The sequence below is a fragment of the Lasioglossum baleicum genome, chromosome 12, assembly GCF_051020765.1.
Source record: "Lasioglossum baleicum chromosome 12, iyLasBale1, whole genome shotgun sequence".
NCBI classification, from domain to species: Eukaryota; Metazoa; Arthropoda; class Insecta; order Hymenoptera; family Halictidae; genus Lasioglossum; species Lasioglossum baleicum.
The window spans coordinates 15,973,240-15,992,411 of record NC_134940.1 but is presented as its reverse complement, the minus strand read 5'-3'; the positions used below and the strand labels follow the sequence as shown (position 1 = coordinate 15,992,411).

General features: G+C 46.2%; 3 protein-coding genes across 5 annotated transcripts; 1 reads left to right on the top strand and 2 right to left on the bottom strand.

Moving 5' to 3' along the window:
• Positions 1-146: 146 nt before the first annotated feature.
• LOC143214057 (uncharacterized) lies at positions 147-8,393 on the bottom strand. Of its 3 annotated transcripts, XM_076434607.1 has the most exons (7): positions 8,088-8,393; positions 7,398-7,510; positions 5,208-5,450; positions 4,864-5,126; positions 4,628-4,793; positions 4,305-4,546; positions 147-4,212 (listed from the first exon to the last, which is right to left on the bottom strand). In XM_076434607.1, the coding sequence occupies exons 1-7, from the start codon at positions 8,161-8,163 to the stop codon at positions 627-629; spliced, it is 4,689 nt and encodes a 1,562-aa protein (XP_076290722.1). In that variant the 5' UTR covers positions 8,164-8,393; the 3' UTR covers positions 147-626. The 3 variants fall into 3 exon arrangements, with proteins under 3 accessions (XP_076290722.1, XP_076290723.1, XP_076290724.1); XM_076434608.1 differs by lacking the exons at positions 7,398-7,510; positions 8,088-8,393 and adding an exon at positions 5,588-7,391; XM_076434609.1 differs by lacking the exons at positions 7,398-7,510; positions 8,088-8,393 and adding an exon at positions 5,660-7,391.
• An 86-nt stretch (positions 8,394-8,479) lies between these two features.
• On the top strand, positions 8,480-17,132 carry Tor (serine/threonine-protein kinase Tor). Its single transcript, XM_076434604.1, has 7 exons — positions 8,480-9,186; positions 9,254-15,545; positions 15,625-15,767; positions 15,826-15,966; positions 16,030-16,654; positions 16,721-16,901; positions 16,992-17,132. Exons 2-7 carry the CDS (start codon positions 9,323-9,325, stop codon positions 17,005-17,007), a joined length of 7,329 nt encoding a protein of 2,442 aa, XP_076290719.1. The 5' UTR covers positions 8,480-9,186; positions 9,254-9,322; the 3' UTR covers positions 17,008-17,132.
• On the bottom strand, positions 17,089-18,732 carry LOC143214072 (cytidine deaminase). The gene is made up of 2 exons (XM_076434647.1): positions 18,440-18,732; positions 17,089-18,225 (listed from the first exon to the last, which is right to left on the bottom strand). Exons 1-2 carry the CDS (start codon positions 18,474-18,476, stop codon positions 17,816-17,818), a joined length of 447 nt encoding a protein of 148 aa, XP_076290762.1. The 5' UTR covers positions 18,477-18,732; the 3' UTR covers positions 17,089-17,815.
• Between the last annotated feature and the right edge of the window lie 440 nt (positions 18,733-19,172).

The following is a 19,172-nucleotide window of genomic DNA, read 5'->3' as shown; positions in this document are numbered from 1 at the left end:
TTTAATAATTAATGTTACATACAATGATGCGCGTTTTGTAACAGAACATGGTCAATACGCTACGATAAAGCTTTGTATGCAGTCTCGCGTGATTCCAGGAAATTGCTTTCGCGAACGAAAAATCATCTGTCTCGCACTAAAGATACTTTGCGCGCGTTGAACCGTGCAAATCAAAATGATGACAAGTCTTTTACAAACACAGTGAATACATACAAACGACGGGAACGTCTCGTTCGAGAACGCAAAGACTGCATATATTTAAAGAATGTACAGGGGTTCTCGATCGAACCCAGTATCGGAAAAGACACTATGAAGAATATTAATAAAATTCTATCGATGGGTGCCAATAGCGTTAAATACTATTCTCTACGTACACAAATAATGTTTTATACATAATGTACAGTTGCAGGGCGTACAGGGAGTGTCGCCGAACGCGACGATTTAAAATTACTAATAAAACTGATTGACGTATATAATTCCAAATCATCGCGTTGGGCGACTCGCCGTATACAGAGTAAATTTCAACCAGCGAGATCCCGTGGAAAATCTGTGAGTGTGTGTGTGTGTGTGTGTCTCGGTCTCGAAATTTAAACTATACAGCACAACCTCTTTCGTCGAGGATTATTTCAGCTACTCTTCAACCATCGGCCGAACTGACCGCGGCCCGTTTTTAAACGTTTTTTCGGCGGCTGTACGTTCGACCGCGGTGAACTGGAACTTCTTAACCGTCTGTTGCTCGCGATCGTCACCGAAAGAATACTGTGGTCCATGTCTACTTGTTCGTCGATCTTCATCATTCGAACGACCGGCTGGAACTCGATACTCGAACGTCTCTGCTCGAGTTCCGAAGTCGCCATCAAGGCCGGACTTACGCGGCCCGATAACGCGCACTCTATCTCCGAGTTCTGCGTCGTCTCGGACGATACAGCGTGTTCGGCTCGCCGTTTCACGCCTCTCAAGCTCTGTTGCTTCTTGCACGTAATGTTCAAGTAGGCTTCCTCCTTGCAGTTCTCGTTCTCCTCGTACGCGGTGTCGGAAGACATGTTGTTCCTTCTCGCTCGCTTTCTCGAATGAATCCGCCTCCTGCCGGGCCCTCTACCGACCTTGCCACCTCTGTACACGTTGTTGCGATGCTCCATCTCGGGGTCCGGATCTTCGGGATGGAGTTTCTGCGGACTGCGTTTCCTCGGCAATCCATTCGCGTTATGATGGTTCCTTGCGACTATTCCGGACTCGGTCTCCTTCCTGCACAGGTTCTCGAGTTCTGCACGCGACTCGCACGTCTCCGTGGACGTGTTGTCTCGTTGACGCTTCTTCATGGTCGCCTTCGAGACGAAAACTCGCCGTTCCGCGAGAAGATTAACATCCTTCCCGAATACGTGATTCTCGTCGTTTCCAGGGTCGTTCTCCGATATCTCTTCGATCTCCGACAGATCCTTCTTGAACGCGAAATCTTTGTTTATCAGAAAATTCCTCTCGGACTCGGTACAAACACCGCCGGCGCTGGCAGGCGTCAACGATTCCGTACAGGTGGTCTCTGTGCTCGTCTTCGTATGCAAAACCGAATTGTCGATGGCCTCCATGCTCGCGTCGCTCTTCTCTTCCCCGTCATGTCGCGCGTCCCAGCAACTGGTGTTCTCAATGTACGTTTTGCATAAGCATCCGTCGTCCTCCTCTTGATGATGATGATGATGCTGATGGTCAAGGCCGCTCGATTGCTCTGTGTCCCGCGAGATATCAGCAACGGTGGATGATATCCGGACGCTCGTCCCCTCCTCCGCTAGTCTGTCGAGAGCGTTCTGGTCCCGTACATCGCAGCTGGTCTCGTTCTGCCCGACATTCTTCTCCGACAAATTCCCCCGATCGCAATCGGTGTCAACCACTTGTTTCGCTTGGAGTTTCTTTTTCATCTTGATGCCGGGCCAACCTGTACGATTTTTTCGTTTTTTCCTGCGTTTCGATGGCGACTCGACGCTCACTTCGCCGCACTCCGAGCTGGCGCACGAGGAGTTCTCCAAACAGTTCGCTAGCTCGTGACAATTCTCCAGCAACTCGAGCAAGTTTGACGGCGGGCCTTTTGGGATACTCGGCTCGTCCAGAGGATTCTGTTCTATTTGCGCGACGTCAGGCTCGAAGGAGTCCTCTAGTTCTATGGTATCGTTCGCGTTCAGCATCTCGTCGATCGTCTTTACCATCTCCTTCAGGTCATCGTCCAGGTCCGTCTTCACCTCAGCTTTCTGGTCCGGCCCGGGAGTGTTACTAGTTTGCGAGCCAACGGACTGGCTCTCCTCTATCGTATACAAATTCGAAGGCTGTTGCTGCTGCTGCTCCCGCTTCCTAATGATCGTCGACATGATGGCCAAGGTGGACGCGTGGCACCGTGGACTTTTCCTTGGCGATCGTCCGACGCAACCGCTGCTTCGGCCACGACCTTTCCTCCTGCTGTCGCTTCGATTCAGATTCTTCGTTAGAACTTCATGAAAATTGTCAATCTCATAAGGTAAAAGAAACGGTTTTTGCGAGTCACCTTCACTGAAATAATGCCAGAATTCAGCCCCCTCGTCTTGCCGCTGATACGTCTGATACCACGGCTCAGACTTCGGTACAGCTTCAAAGGAGAACTGCATCTTCTCCACTTCCGGCGAAGGTTTGGACGGATATACTCTCTCTTGCTCATCGGCTTGTACTTTCTCGACAACCTCATCTTGCTCTTGGATGGCTGGCCTCGTCGTCTCCTCGACGACCGAGGGCTCTTTGATCCCTGTCAAAGGCGCCTGATACCTCAGTCTGCTCCCAGGTGTCTCGAACTTGTAATAATTCTCGTTGTCCTTGATGAGCGCCTCGGCTTGCGTTCGTCTTCTTTTCCTAGCTCGACCCAGACTCAGCGAGTCCTGCGAGTCCTCCTCGATTGGCTCCGTTTTGATGGGCGTACTACAGTCTATGGATGAACTGGGACACGCGGAACTGATGGTGTCGTTGTAATCGCTCTCGGTCTCCCTCGGCAACACGCTGCTTTGCTCGTCGTCGCTCGCCTCGCTCGAGTCGTCTCGCCTCGGCTCGCCGAACATAAACGACTCTGCCTCGTCGCTGAGCAACGATAATTCGGATTTCCTCACGCGCTTAAACCGTACAACTACCGGCTTCTCGCTGGATGGCACTTCTTTCTTCTCCTCGTCGTCGACATCCTTCTGCACCGTACACTGCGAATTATTGTTCGATACCACACTTGAGCGCAACTTACTACCTAACACTTCCACTTTGTAATACGCACGGTTGTCCTCGATCAAACGCTCCTCGACCGATAGCCTGTGTCGTCCCCTGAACCCCCTACCCCCCCGTCTGCCCGATTTGAAATATCTCGGTTTTAACGTCTCTACTTTCGCGTCATCTTTTATGACGTGACCGTTACACAAAACGTCAGCGTCAGCGTCGACGTTGTCGCATACCTGGGAAATCTTTTTTACATTCGATGCGACATTCTCGACCGGCAGTTTACCGTTCAACCCTTTCACGATCTCGCCTCTAGACGTTCTGCAGGAATTGTTACAACCGTTCTCGTTTACACTCAAAGTATTTTCGTTATAACTAAGTTGTACACTACCGTTCGTTTGATCGTGATTTCTGTACTGCACAGAATCCCGATCCTGTTTGACGTATCCTAAACTCACACTGTTGTTTTGTTCGTTACTGCAAGGTATCGTTCTCTGTAAATCCTGGTTATCGACATCGTCTTGCTTGTCGCACGCTATGCCACAGTCTTTCTCGTTGTCGCGTTTCTCTTTCAGCTGTAAACGTTTCGCCGCTGTGAACGTATCGATCTTGAACTCGTTCTGTTTCGACTGGTTCAGCACCTGCTCACGCATCAACTCATCCTCTGGATCGTCCTCCTCTATCCATATCGTTCCCTTCGCTCGTTTCTTTATGGTGTACCCCTCGAATTTGTCGTAGATCTTCTCCGTTTTCTCGACCTCGTGCCACGGGCTACCTTTCGACCGTAGCAAGTGTCCGCTTTCGTGTTTCGCGCGAGTACGTAAATTGTGTGGCGAACTTAATCTTAAATTGAGATTCCTGCGCGCGCCATTGCACTGCACCATCTTTATATCATCGACCTCGAAATCCCCTAAACTTTTCGAGTTTCTACTTACTTTCCCTTCTGGCAGTACTATGTCATGAAGATTACGATCTCCATTGGAAAACAAGTTGCAGTCTTTTCTGTTGAACAGAATAGAAAGGAAAAAAGGTTAATCAAATGATTCTTGAAAAAATTGGATACAATAAAAACGTGATTACTTATATATACGTACTCTATATCCTTTGTTCTGTTCAATTTTAGAAATGCTTCAACGTTGGCTCCTGCGTTGATCAGATTATCCAAGGATAAAAAATTGTCATTATTCCGCACAAAGTTGAGATGTTGGTCGCTTTGCACATGTTTGCTAAGATCCCGGTAACTGATACGACAAATTTCACAATAACCAGAAGCTAATTGTTCAGTTCTGCGAGCACGAGTGCCAGTCGTCCGTGGTCGCCGAGTCATCTCTTTGTCCTGTTCGTTATTCACAATATTATCGCCTGTACCATTTACTGTACTTTATATTGTAACACGCATCGCGTTATATCGACCTACCTCCTCTTCTTTGACCGGTTGAATTCTCTCCCTATTTTCCTTTACGTCTGCTCGTAATTTCTCTGGTTTTTCTCGTCTTTTTGTGTTGAAAGGACAGGAGCCTAATGGCCCAGAAAAATTTAACGTCGGCCACACAGGTAGTTCAACGAAGACGGGCCTTGTGTTCCTGGATACAGTTGGAAATCTGATACAAACTGTTACTAGCAATTTCACTGTACTCCCTGAGGAAAACGTACCTCCGAAAAGCCTCGAATTTGATATAAGGTCCCTTGAGATGCCTGACCTTTAAATCCTTCGTCGAACTCTGCTGACAAGACTGCTTCGATCGTTTCAAAGGATCTGTATCTCTAACAGAGGAATAGATTCTATCAAGCCAAGTTTGGAGTTTATCGATCGCCCAAATAGGAATTCCCCAATTTTGGGCGTTGTAAAGTGGATCCACGGAACACTGTTGTGGCTGTATCAGAGCACGTTCCAACATTGCATCCACTCGCGATTTCTGCAACAAGTCCAGGCGAAACAGAAGGTTAACGAACAAATATAACACAGAAACAACATTCTCCACGAACAGAATACTTACAGATCTTTGGGTAGTTGGACCCCTCAGAGAAGTTGAGTTAGACAGAGCACAGTCGGGACTAAAATACGGCGTTTGAGGAGTTGCCACGGGAGTCGGAGTTTCTAAACTCCTCAGCGAGGGAGGTCCCCCGCTGCCTCCGCTGGCACAACCCCATTTATATTTCTCGAAGTTGATGTCACCCGACTTGTTGACCCTGTCGCTAACTACCAGAGTTACGTTTTGTACTAAAAATAATTCGATCACCTAAAAAGAACAATCGAGATTTTAGAAAGTTCGAAAAAATAGTAGATGAACGATGTAGAAACTTTTTGATAAGGGAAAAAGAAGAGGCATGAGCGAGGGAGCGAACGGTTATCGAAAATGACAGGGGGCCAACTTACGCGAAGTACGTCGGCAGCTGTGCATGGAAAAGGATGTGCAGAAAGTGTGGACACACAGTGATAATAACTGACTCGTTGACGGACGCACGGGCACACGTTTAGATCGGCGGTATGCTGACGTCAAGGCGGTCTCGTGTTCCTCTCGAGAAGCGTAGCGATCGAGCGCGCCTATCAAGCGATTTCACAGAAGCGCGAGTTACGCGCGTGCTGATAGAAACGTTCGTGCAGTGAACAATGGTCGCCGCATTGTTGCACACCGCCGTTCTAATAATACGTCGAAGTCGCGGAGAACCAGAACAATAACGAAACACGTGGGATCGAACGAAACGAATAATTCAACGATGTTTCGATCGGAACGCCGACGCGAGAGTATACTACGAGCCGAATCACCGCGGTAGTCGAGGTTGTCGCGTCGAGTTTACGCTCGGTTACTGTCAAACGGTATTGAAATGCACGAAACCATCAGCACAAAACAACTTCCTCGAACGACACTGTTTATCGGTCCGCGTATCATCGAATATCGTAAAGTAAACTGCGGACACCTTTCGAAATATGACTCGCGAGGAACGGTACCGTTGGGGGAAGTTTCTCGAGACGTTTCTCGGCCGGTCAAACGAAAGTAAAGAGATAAAGGAAAAGAGCGCTGGGACGCGCTGCGAGATCGTTACTCGCGGGGGAGAACTGTCACGCACAAAATGGCCATTCGCCGTTAACAGCTTGGCAGACGAGCCTGGAGGCGGCGCTTTGCGTTTCTGTTCGCCCGAGGACAGCGAACGCCGCAGCGAACCGAACAACAGACTTTCCCTGGATACGTGAAAAGCGATTTTCGCTCGGTTTCCACGTCCATTTTTTCGCTTTTTTCCCCCCTTCGACGACCCACCACGCAACAACACAACAACCGATGATGACGAATCCGGTCCACTTCGTTCTACTTCTCGAGCTGTCCTAAAGATGGCGCGAGCACGACCCGGTTTTTCACCGATTGTTTGTCAACAGAGAACTATTGGGTCGTACTACAAATTCGGGTCTTTTATTGCAGAATAATAGAGATTTACGTCCCTGAAATATCTATTTCAAATATTTGTCGATGCATCTTTCTACAGGTTCGATGATATCGCATGGTTTTTCCAGTTAAAAAATAAGTAGTGCCCGAAATAGACGATAATACGATGTATTTATGTATGTAGTGAAGTTTCCGAAAGATAACAAATTTGTAGGTTAATTGCCATCGGTAAATGTTAATCATTGATCGCGTTAAATACGGTCCGACTCTTGACTCGGCAGTGCACGCGAGTTATTTATTTCCGATAGTATCGAATTCGATACAGCTGAGTCGGAAATATTTTCCGAGGAACTGACAATTTACGGAACCGCTGCATTTTCGTATTCGGTACTGTCAAACTTCGATAGATATCGTTTCGCTTTCGATGACCGGCACACTGCGTTCTAGAAGAATGTGTTTTCTTTTTTTGTGTATGTAGTAACGCTGTGCGTGCACCCACGCTTCGCGCGTAGAATAAACGGCAACAAGATATACAAATGAACGGGTTGAAAGGAAGGAAGAGGAGAAAGCAGACAACCATGAGAGAGAGATATATATAAAGGTGGGGGGAGAGGAGGAGACGGTCAGATGGAACGCTAGGAGGGAGTTTGTGGTCCGTGGATCCGTGGTTCGTTAACGAAAAGAGGCTTGCAATGCACTCGACTTATGTAGCTCGTTGTAGGCGATGATTCAACGATATGAAAATAAAGATATCTGAAACCGAGAATTGTTTCGGAAAGACGATCTACATCTGAAGCGAATACTTACTCCACCCAAATCTTTGATTTTCGCTTCTATTTTGGCTGTGGTCGCATGGTTTTTTATATCCAAGTAAAAAGTTTTTCCCTCTAACGGTTTATTATCTTTCCGAACACGAACATCTAAAATATCAGAAAAATGTCTTAGCGACGGTGCAGGTGCCAGACAGGAAAATTCTTGCACGATTAAGCATACACGTAACGTATGATAGGTTAACAGATAGTGCTTATCGTATCGGTTTCATAAAATAAAATGAAGAAAAATTATTATTTACGTTCTCCTTTCGAAAGGGAATAATGGTTTCGCGAACCGAAACGAACAAATATACAACGCGATTATTTGTTAGTTATTAAACGCAGATGCTGCATCTCTGTTAATGTCAGGTTAACCAGTAATTAAAATCCGTGGTCTGGTGATAACGAAACGATGCGTCGTTGAAGAAGGATGCAAGACAATAAGAAAAGTAACATTTTCAATAGACTGAATGGTTGTATCGTACGATGAGGTCACCGTATAAATGTCAAGGAACAAGTAAATAGGTACGTTTACGTGTTGGGACGAGGTATAGCAATAGTTTTACACGAGTACGCTAGTGTAATGTACACGAAAGGGGAGAGACGGTCGATGAAAGACTTGATTCCACGAACGGCGTACGTGCGTGCCGAGAAACTTTAATACGCATATGCTATGTAGACGTACGTGACTGTTTGGTGAATTTATTTTCTCTCGGTGGCTGCTTCTGCTCTTGATGTTGGATTTTGGACGGAGATACCATTCCTATGCCATGCACCGCACACACAACAACTATATATTCCTTTCACTATACTTTAGTATTTTTGAAACACTTCCCATTCTCGCAAGCGTGCCGCATACCATCACAGATATCTCTCTGCATATTCACCAGTCGTTCTGATTTCTCGAAAGAACCATCACCGATCTAAACAACTCCTATCGAAATTTTCATTTTGCAACGAAAACGTTCTCTGAAATCTTTCCGCACCGACCTGAACACATCAATGAACTCAGATGAACTGAACTGCTATGCGTAACAGTTTGATATTTTAAAATTGTGATATATACGCAGGTCGCCAACAGAATGTAAGTTCCTAAGAATTTAAATCACTTGGAACGCTTGGAACTCGCGGATAGCTTGTGTCGGAATCAAAGATTCCGAATCAAAATCACGATAGAAAATGTTAATTAATAAAATATATGTAGAAGTAAAATTCAGAATCATATGGGTATGTTTGTTCATTATTTTTTGAAATTGTTTGAAATTTATGCATAGGGATTTTTTCAGCCTCCATGTTTCGCGCAACGAGCCACGAGGTGTCGTTTCGTAAAAATGTAGAGAACGTAATGTTACGAATGAAACAAATATACTAAGTACGTAATAACATTCTTTTGTATTTATGACACTACAAAAATTAATTCTTGAACCATATTCAGTTCACGAAACGACGTACGTTTTGTGAACATCGTTGTCTACCGTACAACATTTCAAATATTGTCGCGCTTTTTTGATCGTGCCATCTGGCGTTCGACTATCGAACGTGACAGACAGTAAAAAAAAAACTAGTTAGTGGAAATAGGTTGCGGATATTTCCGAATTGATGTATAGGATCTGGAATTGTTTACTCTTTCAAAGGTTGTGTTAAACTTCAAACGAGATGAATTGAACAATTCCGAAGAATTTGCTACACCTACTTTTAACCTGTTAGATATGTTATACGAAGTCTGTCGGAGAATTTTCGGTTGTCAGAGCGGGACGAGCGAAAATTCATCTGCTGTCAAATAGGTATGTACGATTTAATGTCGGTGGAGCTCGTGCATAACCTCACTCTTCGCAATGTTGCGTTTCGCAGGTTTGTTCGCAAGAGGATCGATAACGATAGGATCATCGTGGGAGTTCGTACCGTAAGAATATTTGAAGAATGTCGTGTACACTTGTACGAGAGTTTGTCGAAAGCTTTAAATCCAGAAATGAAGAAGCACGTAATAAAGCAGCCAGAGACCTGTGTCTCTATGTTAAAACGGAGCTGCGGGAAGCGTCGCAGGAAGAAATTACAGCGTTTATGGACGAATTTAATCATCATATATTTGAGATGGTATCCGGATCCGATGTCAGTGAGAAAAAGGGTGGTATATTAGCCATAGTTTGCCTTATCGGCGCAGACGTAGGAAACATTAACACGAGAACCATAAGATTCGCGAATTACTTGAGAAATTTATTACCTTCCAACGATGTGGGTGTTATGGAACTGGCTGCTAAAACTGTAGGAAAGCTGGCGTTAGTTTCAGGTACTTATACGGCCGAATACGTAGAATTTGAAGTTAAACGTGCCTTTGAATGGCTGGGCGGAGATAGACACGAAGGCAAAAGACACGCTGCCGCTCTTGTTTTAAGAGAACTTGCTGTTTCTATGCCAACATATTTTTTTCAACAAGTGACTCCGTTTTTTGAACTTATATTCAATGCTGTACGTGATCCAAAGCCTGTGATAAGAGAAGGTGCTGTAGAAGCGTTGCGCGCTGCTCTGGTCGTCACCGCGCAGAGGGAAACCGCAAAACAGATGCACAAATCTCAGTGGTATAAACAGTGCTACGACGAAATAGTCGCAGGTTTCGAGGACGTATATACCAGAGAAAGGGGGGTGAATAGGGACGACAGAATACACGGTTCGCTATTAATACTAAATGAATTGCTTAGATGTAGCAACGTCCAATGGGAAAGAAATTACGAAGCTTTAATGGAGAGATTGAACTGCTCCACTCAACAGAACGAAAACGATATACTGTCGTTGATGCCGCGCTTGAAGACTACCATAGTGTCGAAGTGGTCGAACTGTTCGCAAAATTCACTGAATCCTCAACAAACATTATATCCGGCTCACGAATCGGCGGTTTGCCGTTGCTTGATGCAAGAGAGACTGGACGACATTTATAACGATGTAATGAATCAAAGAATGTCTAGAAATCCACACATCCAGCACGCTTTGATGATGTTGCTGCCGAGGCTCGCCGCTTTTAATAAGGAAAAATTTACGAAAGATCATTTAAGGGAATCGCTGACGTACTTGCTGATGACGCTTCGCAGCAGAGAGAAGGACAGGTACGCTGCGTTCACCACGATCGGATTTATAGCGGTTGCGGTGGAGGATGCGATAAATCCTTATCTTTCGAAAATTATGGAGGTGATCAAGAATTTACTGCCATCCAAGGAAACGTCCACCAAGAAGCGCGGTACGTCCTTAGAACCTGCGGTCTTCGTATGTATAACTCTGCTCGGACACGCTGTGAAACAAGTGATAGCCGCGGACGTGAGGGACTTGCTAGAATCCATGTTAACCACTGGCTTGAGTCCAATTCTCACGACTTCTCTCCGAGAATTAGCTCACAGTGTTCCATCGTTGAAGCCCGATATATCTCAAGGGCTTCTGAGGATGCTGTCTCAGGTTTTAATGCAAAAACCGTTGAGACATCCTGGTGCACCATGGACCACAACTAGTCCGATTTCCGCAGCACCGACAGAGGTGGATATCCCATCGACGGTGCTAGCATTGAAAACACTAGGGACGTTTAACTTCGACGGTAATCCGCTTCTGCAATTCGTACGACGATGCGCCGATCATTTCCTTACGTTCGAACAAGCGGAGGTCCGACTGGAAGCTGTGAGGACGTGTTCCAGGTTGTTACGGTTGGCGTTGAACCAGCCAGGACCCACGGTAACGAACACCGTCTCGACTGTTCTTGGTAAATTGTTGGTCGTAGGTATAACAGACACGGATCCCGACGTGAGATTGTGGGTTCTGGCTTCCCTGGACGATTCGTTCGACATTCACTTGGCGCAAGCGGAAAACCTATCCGCGTTGTTCATAGCGATGAACGACGAGATGTTCGAGATCAGAGAACTGGCGATCAGAACGATCGGAAGGCTCAGCACTATGAATCCGGCTTATGTGATGCCTTCTTTACGGAAAACACTTATACAGTTCCTGACAGAGTTGGAGCATTCGGGCATGGGTCGCAACAAAGAACAGGCTGCCCGCATGCTGGATCATTTGGTCGTCAGCGCGCCAAGACTCATCAGACCATACATGGAACCCATCTTGAAAGTTCTCGTTCCGAAGTTGAAGGAGCCTGAATCGAACCCCGGGGTAGTTCTAGCTATACTGCGCGCTATCGGCGATCTAGCAGAGGTGAACGGTGCTGAGATGCAACAGTGGATGCCAGAACTTCTGTCCATACTGCTCGAAATGTTGGTGGACGCCAGCTCCCCGGAAAAACGAGGGGTAGCTTTGTGGGTTCTAGGTCAGCTGGTCGGAAGTACGGGACACGTTGTGAAACCGTACATGCAGTATCCTTCTTTGCTGGACGTGCTGATCAACTTTTTGAAAACCGAACAGCAGCCTATCATTAGGCGAGAAACCATAAGGGTGCTCGGATTGTTAGGTGCTCTAGATCCGTACAAGCATAAAATGAACCTCGGCCAGATAGATTCTCAACTGGACACGCTTACATCTATGGCCGACACGAAGAGCGAGACCGAGAACACGCAGGATTTAACCACCAGCGAGATGTTGGTGAACATGTCCTCATCCACTTTGGAAGAGTATTATCCGGCGATCGCTATAGCCACACTGATGAGGATCATTCGCGATCCAACGTTGTCGCAACATCACACTATGGTGGTGCAGGCTGTTACTTTTATATTTAAGAGTTTAGGGATTAAGTGCGTACCGTACATCTCTCAGGTAATGCCCAGTTTTCTGAACGTTGTTCGCACGGCCGACGTTAACTTCCGCGAGTACCTGTTCCAACAGTTGGCCATTCTAATAGCGATCGTGAAGCAGCACATCCGAAACTATCTGGACGACATATTTAATCTGATCAAAGAATTCTGGACAGTGAACAGCCCGCTGCAAAGCACGCTGATACTTTTGGTCGAGCATATTGCGGTTGCGTTAGGCGCAGAGTTCAAGATTTATTTGCCGCAGTTGATGCCACAGATATTAAGAGTGCTGACGCACGACACCAGCAAAGACAGATCCGTCACACTGAAGCTTCTCCAAGCCCTCCAGAAATTTGGAAACAATTTGGACAACTATCTGCACCTGGTGTTACCGCCGATAGTGAAGCTGTTCCATACGACGGATTGTCCGAAAACTGTGAACAAAGTAGCTCTGGAGACCATCGAATACCTGGCGGACACGTTGGACTTCACAGACTTTGCATCGAGAATCGTGCACCCTCTGGTGAGGACCCTCGAATGTCCACAGCTACGGAGCACAGCTATGGACACGCTGTGCGCGCTGGTCATCCAGTTAGGGAAAAAGTATCAGATCTTCATACCTCTGGTACAGAAAATCATGACCAAACACAAAATCGTCAACTCGCGTTACGACGTTCTAATCGACAAAATTTTAACAGAAACCACCGTGACCGACGGCGAAGACTTTCTGTTGATGAGGCATCGGCACACGAGGAACAAGAATCGCGACTTGTCGCTGACGTCCTCGGACACTACCACCATAAAGAGGTTGCACGTGACCGCCTCGAATCTTCAGAAGGCTTGGACTGCGACTAGGAGAGTTTCGAAGGACGATTGGCTCGAGTGGTTGAGAAGCCTGTCAATCGGCTTGCTCAAGGAGTCACCGTCGCCGGCGCTCAGATCCTGCTGGGCTCTCGCTCAAACCTATTCCCAACTCCCCAGGGATTTGTTCAACGCGGCATTCGTGTCCTGCTGGACCGAATTGGACGAAACGTACAAAGCCGAGCTGATACAGACGTTGCAGCAGGCGTTGATGGTTCCAGATCTTCCGGAGATCACGCAAACGATACTGAACCTGGCGGAGTTCATGGAACACTGTGATAAAGGCCCGTTGCCGTTGGACAACAAGATCTTGGGGGAGCGAGCGATGCACTGTCGAGCTTACGCGAAGGCTCTGCATTACAAGGAGGACGAGTTTCACAAGAGCAGGAACAGCAATGTCTTCGAATCGCTGATCTCTATCAATAACAAACTGCAGCAAAAGGAGGCGGCAGAGGGTCTTCTCGAGTACGTGATGAACCAGAACAATCAACAGGACCTGAAGGTGCAGGTACGATGGTACGAGAAGCTACACAATTGGGACAAGGCCTTACAGTTGTACAGAGAAAGGCTGGAGGGAGATCCCACGGACGTTGAGTCCAGTTTGGGCGAGATGCGGTGTCTGGAGGCGCTAGGCGAATGGGGACAGTTGCACGACGTTGCCACCAAATACTGGACGAACCAGAGCGACGAGACTAAACAGAGAATGTCTAGAATGGCGGCTGCCGCGGCGTGGGGTTTGAGCCAGTGGGAAAGCATGGAGAAATATGTCTCGCTGATACCGACCGATACCCAGGACGGCGCGTTTTACAGAGCTGTCTTGGCGATCCACGACGAACAGTACAATGTCGCGCATCAGCTGATCGACAGTGCCCGAGATCTGCTGGACACGGAGTTGACCGCCATGGCAGGCGAGAGCTATCAGAGGGCTTACAACGCTATGGTGGAGGTGCAAAAACTGGCGGAGCTGGAGGAAGTGATACAATTCAAGTTAGTTCCAGAGAGACGGTCGACCATCAAATCTATGTGGTGGGAGAGGCTCCAAGGCGGGCAACGAATAGTGGACGATTGGCAGAAGATTATACAGGTGCACACGTTGGTGATCTCACCACAGGACGACATGTACACCTGGTTGAAGTACGCGAGCCTTTGCAGAAAGAACGGCAGCTTGATGCTATGTCATAAAACGTTGGTGATGCTACTCGGAGTGGATCCATCGTTGACTCCTGATCAGCCGTTGCCAACGACTCACCCGCAGGTGACGTTCGCTTATTGCAAGCATATGTGGGTCGCCAATAAACGGGAGGAGGCGTACGGTCAACTGCAAAAGTTCGTGCAGACGTCCCGGCAGCCGACAACCGTGTCCGTGACGAATCAAGAGGACGAGAAGCAGCAGGAAGCCAGGAAGAGATTGCTGGCTAGGTGTTACCTGAAACTCGGCGAGTGGTTGGAAGCGTTGCAAGGCATCAATGAACACTCTATACCGGCTGTGCTGTCTTACTACGCCGCAGCCACGGAGCACGATCCAACCTGGTACAAAGCTTGGCACGCGTTCGCCTACACCAACTTTGAGACGGTATTGTTTTACAAGCATCAGCAAGGGGAATCGAACGCGGACACTGCCCCGGGAAATGGTGGGACACGCAACAACCTCTCCAGCTCGCAGTACATATCGAAATTCACTGTACCAGCCGTGGAAGGATTCTTCAGGTCGATCAATCTCTCTCATGGGAACTCGTTGCAAGATACTCTTCGGTTGCTGACATTGTGGTTCGACTACGGTCAATGGCCGGAGGTGTACGAAGCTATCGTCGAAGGGATCAGATTGATCGAAATCAACACTTGGTTGCAAGTGATTCCTCAGCTTATAGCAAGGATAGATACACCGAGAGCTTTGGTCGGTCGTTGTATACATCATCTTCTAATCGACATCGGAAAGGCGCATCCTCAAGCACTGATCTATCCCCTGACCGTGGCCTCAAAGAGCGCCAGCCAGGCGCGGAAAACCGCTGCGAACAGGATTTTGAGGAGCATGTGCGAACACAGCCCGACTCTGGTGCAACAGGCGATGATGGCCAGCGACGAGCTGATCAGGGTTGCGATCCTTTGGCACGAGTTGTGGCACGAAGGCCTCGAGGAAGCTAGCAGGCTGTACTTCGGGGAGAGAAACGTCAGAGGAATGTTCGACATACTGGATCCCTTGCACGCGATGCTGGAGAGGGGACCGCAAACTCTGAAAGAAACGTCCTTCAATCAGGCGTACGGTCGAGATTTAATGGAAGCGCAGGAATGGTGTCAGAAATACAAAGCGTCGCGTAATGTTCGGGACTTGAATCAAGCCTGGGATATGTATTATCATGTTTTCCGAAGGATATCGAGGCAGTTGCCACAGCTAACCAGCTTGGAGCTTCAGTATGTCAGTCCGAAATTGCTCCTCTGCAGAGACTTGGAACTGGCTGTGCCTGGAAGTTATAGCCCTGGACAACCGGTAGTGAGAATAGCGAGCATACATAGTTCTATGCAAGTGATAACGAGTAAACAACGGCCACGGAAATTATGTATAAAAGGTAAATATCTAGCTTTTTGTGGGTTTAGTCTCGTGTCAACCTCGTTGAGATCGTAATCCTTGATTTTTGAATCTTGCAGGAAGCAACGGTAAAGATTACATGTTCCTGTTAAAAGGGCACGAGGATCTTAGACAGGATGAACGTGTTATGCAATTGTTTGGTCTAGTCAATACCCTTCTGTTACACGATCCAGACACGTTCAGAAGAAATCTCACTATCCAGGTTAGTGAACCGAACACAACTCCTAGTTCAAGGTAACCGTTTCTCGTTCTATTTTCAGAGGTACGCTGTAATTCCGTTGTCAACGAATAGTGGACTGATCGGGTGGGTACCGCACTGCGATACGTTGCACACGCTAATCAGAGACTACAGGGAGAAGAAGAAGATATTACTTAACATAGAGCACAAAATAATGTTAAGGGTAAGCAGCTAGAAGAACGTTTCTTCTCTTTCGAAAAGCTCTACCAAACGATCTGATTTTCAGATGGCTCCAGGCTACGATCACCTTATGCTCATGCAGAAAGTCGAAGTGTTCGAACACGCGCTAGAGCACACTCACGGCGACGATTTGTCGCGACTCGTTTGGTTGAAATCGCCGTCGAGCGAAGTATGGTTCGATCGTAGGACAAATTACACGCGATCCCTGGCCGTGATGTCCATGGTGGGGTACATCCTTGGATTAGGAGATCGGCACCCGTCGAACTTGATGTTGGATCGCCTCAGCGGGAAGATACTGCACATCGACTTCGGAGATTGCTTCGAGGTTGCCATGACGCGTGAAAAATTCCCGGAGAAGATACCGTTCAGGTTGACTCGAATGCTAATCAACGCGATGGAAGTCACCGGGATCGAGGGCACCTACAGAAGAACCTGCGAGTCGGTGATGTCGGTGCTGCATCGCAACAAAGACAGCTTGATGGCTGTGCTGGAGGCTTTCGTCTATGATCCTCTTCTGAACTGGAGATTAATGGACAATGCCACGCCAAAAAGCAAACGATCCGACGCTCAAGGAATCAGCGCCAGCAGCACTCAAGAACACGGCGACACGTTGGACTCTCTTACCGCCACGTTACCAAAGAAAGGAGTCCCATGCAGCATCGAGAACGGCGGTAAGTTCGTCGTTACATTCAACTGTTTTATATAAATGAAAATTAAACGACGAATACGTCCGACAGGTGACACCAATCAACCAGAAGCGTTGAATAAGAAAGCTCTTGCTATCATAACCAGGGTCAGGGATAAATTAACAGGACGCGATTTCTCCCACGAAGAAACTCTTAACATTCAACGACAAGTTGATCTTTTGATTCAGCAGGCTACCAATAATGAGAATTTATGCCAGTGTTATATCGGATGGTAATCGAATTGTTGTTTTCTATAATTTCGCAAAAATTCGAATGTTTCATTTGTATATAATTGTTTTCTATGAATTATGTCTGATTGCAGGTGTCCATTTTGGTAAATACGAAAGAGCAACACTCCCAAGCCCGTGTGTAACATAAGTATCCATAGAGTTATCGGATGTGTACTGTACGCAGTATCGTTCCTGTCTTTGCATTTTTATTGTTAAGAAATAATCACGACCGAAGTCATAATGCTCAGACGCTATTGCACATTTGTATACAAGGCTCTAAGGCGCAACGATATAAGCCAGGTTTTCCAAATATTTCAGTTTACGTCTCGATCGAGGTCTAGAAAACGGTACTTGTATTTTCAAAAGGAGAAAGTGGGTCGAAACAATTTTTTCTTTTCAAAATAGGCATACGATAATACGAAAGTCGAACGTATGCGGTACGCTTGTATAAAAGCACGTGACTTATACCGTTTCGTCTTAGAGCTACAGATATACGAACTATATTATTACATCGATTGTACATACTATTCATGTTACTTGTGCTTACCAAGTAATGTATATTAGAAAATGACGCATCTTAGAAACCGCATGATAATCGACTACAGCTATAAATTACAATTTTTTCAAATGTAAACATAAAAAAAGCTACTCTAAAAAATAAGATTGTACAGTAACAATATATGGTTTCTTAAAGATTGCCTTTGTACCCCTAAAAACTTGTACATAAATGAACATTTCGATCGTTCAGATTACGTGTATATTGTATGATAGCGTTAGAGATAAATTTATACAAGGTAATCTTAAGATTAGAACACTGTTCCGATATCGAAGATAACAATTTCCTTACACAAATTAAGATAGAGCATAAACTCAGCCTTATGTGGTGTATAATTTAGTTCCTCTGTTCCGCGTGAACTCATTGTGATACATTTAGATAACTATTGTCAAAGGCATACGGCAACAAATAGCTTACTGTAGTTCTTAACGCATTTTTCATATCAGGACTCGACAAATAAACTGGTATGTCACCGAATTCTGAAATATATTGTCTACAGAAACCACACGGCGAGACAAAACTGTTGTTCCTCTTATCGGCAACTACAACCAATACTTTGAATTTCCTTTTACCCTCCGACACAGCTTTTCCAATAGCTACTCTTTCGGCACATGTTCCAACAGGGTAGGATGCATTTTCGATATTGCATCCTGAACAAATGGTCCCGTCACTACATAAAACTGCTGCTCCGACTTTAAAATTGCTATACGGTGCGTAAGAATGCTCACGGACCACAATACTCTCTTTTATTAGACTCTGAACATCTGGTTCTAAAACAACATGGAACGTTTATATTTCTATCGACGTGTACTGATGAAATGAAGAACACTTATCTGAATATATCGAATTTAATCACAAATGGCTTCTAATGCAGATGATCCGAAATGAGTGATCAAGTATGTATACGTTATCAAAATAAACGACTGTTAATGGTAGTCGTTAAATTCGGTTACGCAAAAATATTAAATAGAAGGTTGAGTTTACCTAGGGCCGAGAAATCAATAATTTTGTCTGTGTTCATTCTCGGTTAAAAATGGCGAAAATGTGTTTCTTGCGCGTCTCTGCTACGACTAACTTTGCAATTTGCAAGAAGAACATACTGTGATAATATGACAATACTTGTGTCGTCTTATGTCCCCACTCTACCTTCCCCTTCTACAACGCTATTTCTCAAGCTTCCGCCGCGGCCCGGTCACGTGACGCGTTTCGTCTCTGTCATGCATGTGTCCGGTACTGGCAGAGAGAGGGTAAACCAGGGTAAACCTTTTCCCCTCAATTCGTGCTCTCTCCCCTCATCGGCCACTGCCAGGGACCTTCTTGTCATTGCATAGGATAAGAGACGTGCGCTACATTGATAACGCTCAGACTACGCGTCTTATCGTTGCGCTGAATCATAAGCTGAAATGCTAACGTTAGCATATCTCAATATACAAATCAAAAGCATACATGCTAAAAGTATAAAGAAGCGTTTTGCAACTCGTGCTGTTTGATCGAATTGTGTTCATCGATACAACGCTGTCCAATTATGCAATTAGGCAGATGATTTGCAAAACCGTGTGTCCCACTTTTTATTGCAAAACAGTACATGAACGGTGTAAGTTTTATTGTGAAAGGACACCTGTAATTGTAATTTAGTTGGCACGAAGTTCGAGTTTTTCATGTGTACATTGGTGTACATTGTACATGCAGCATTGTCTGTGATTGTCTGTCGAACGTC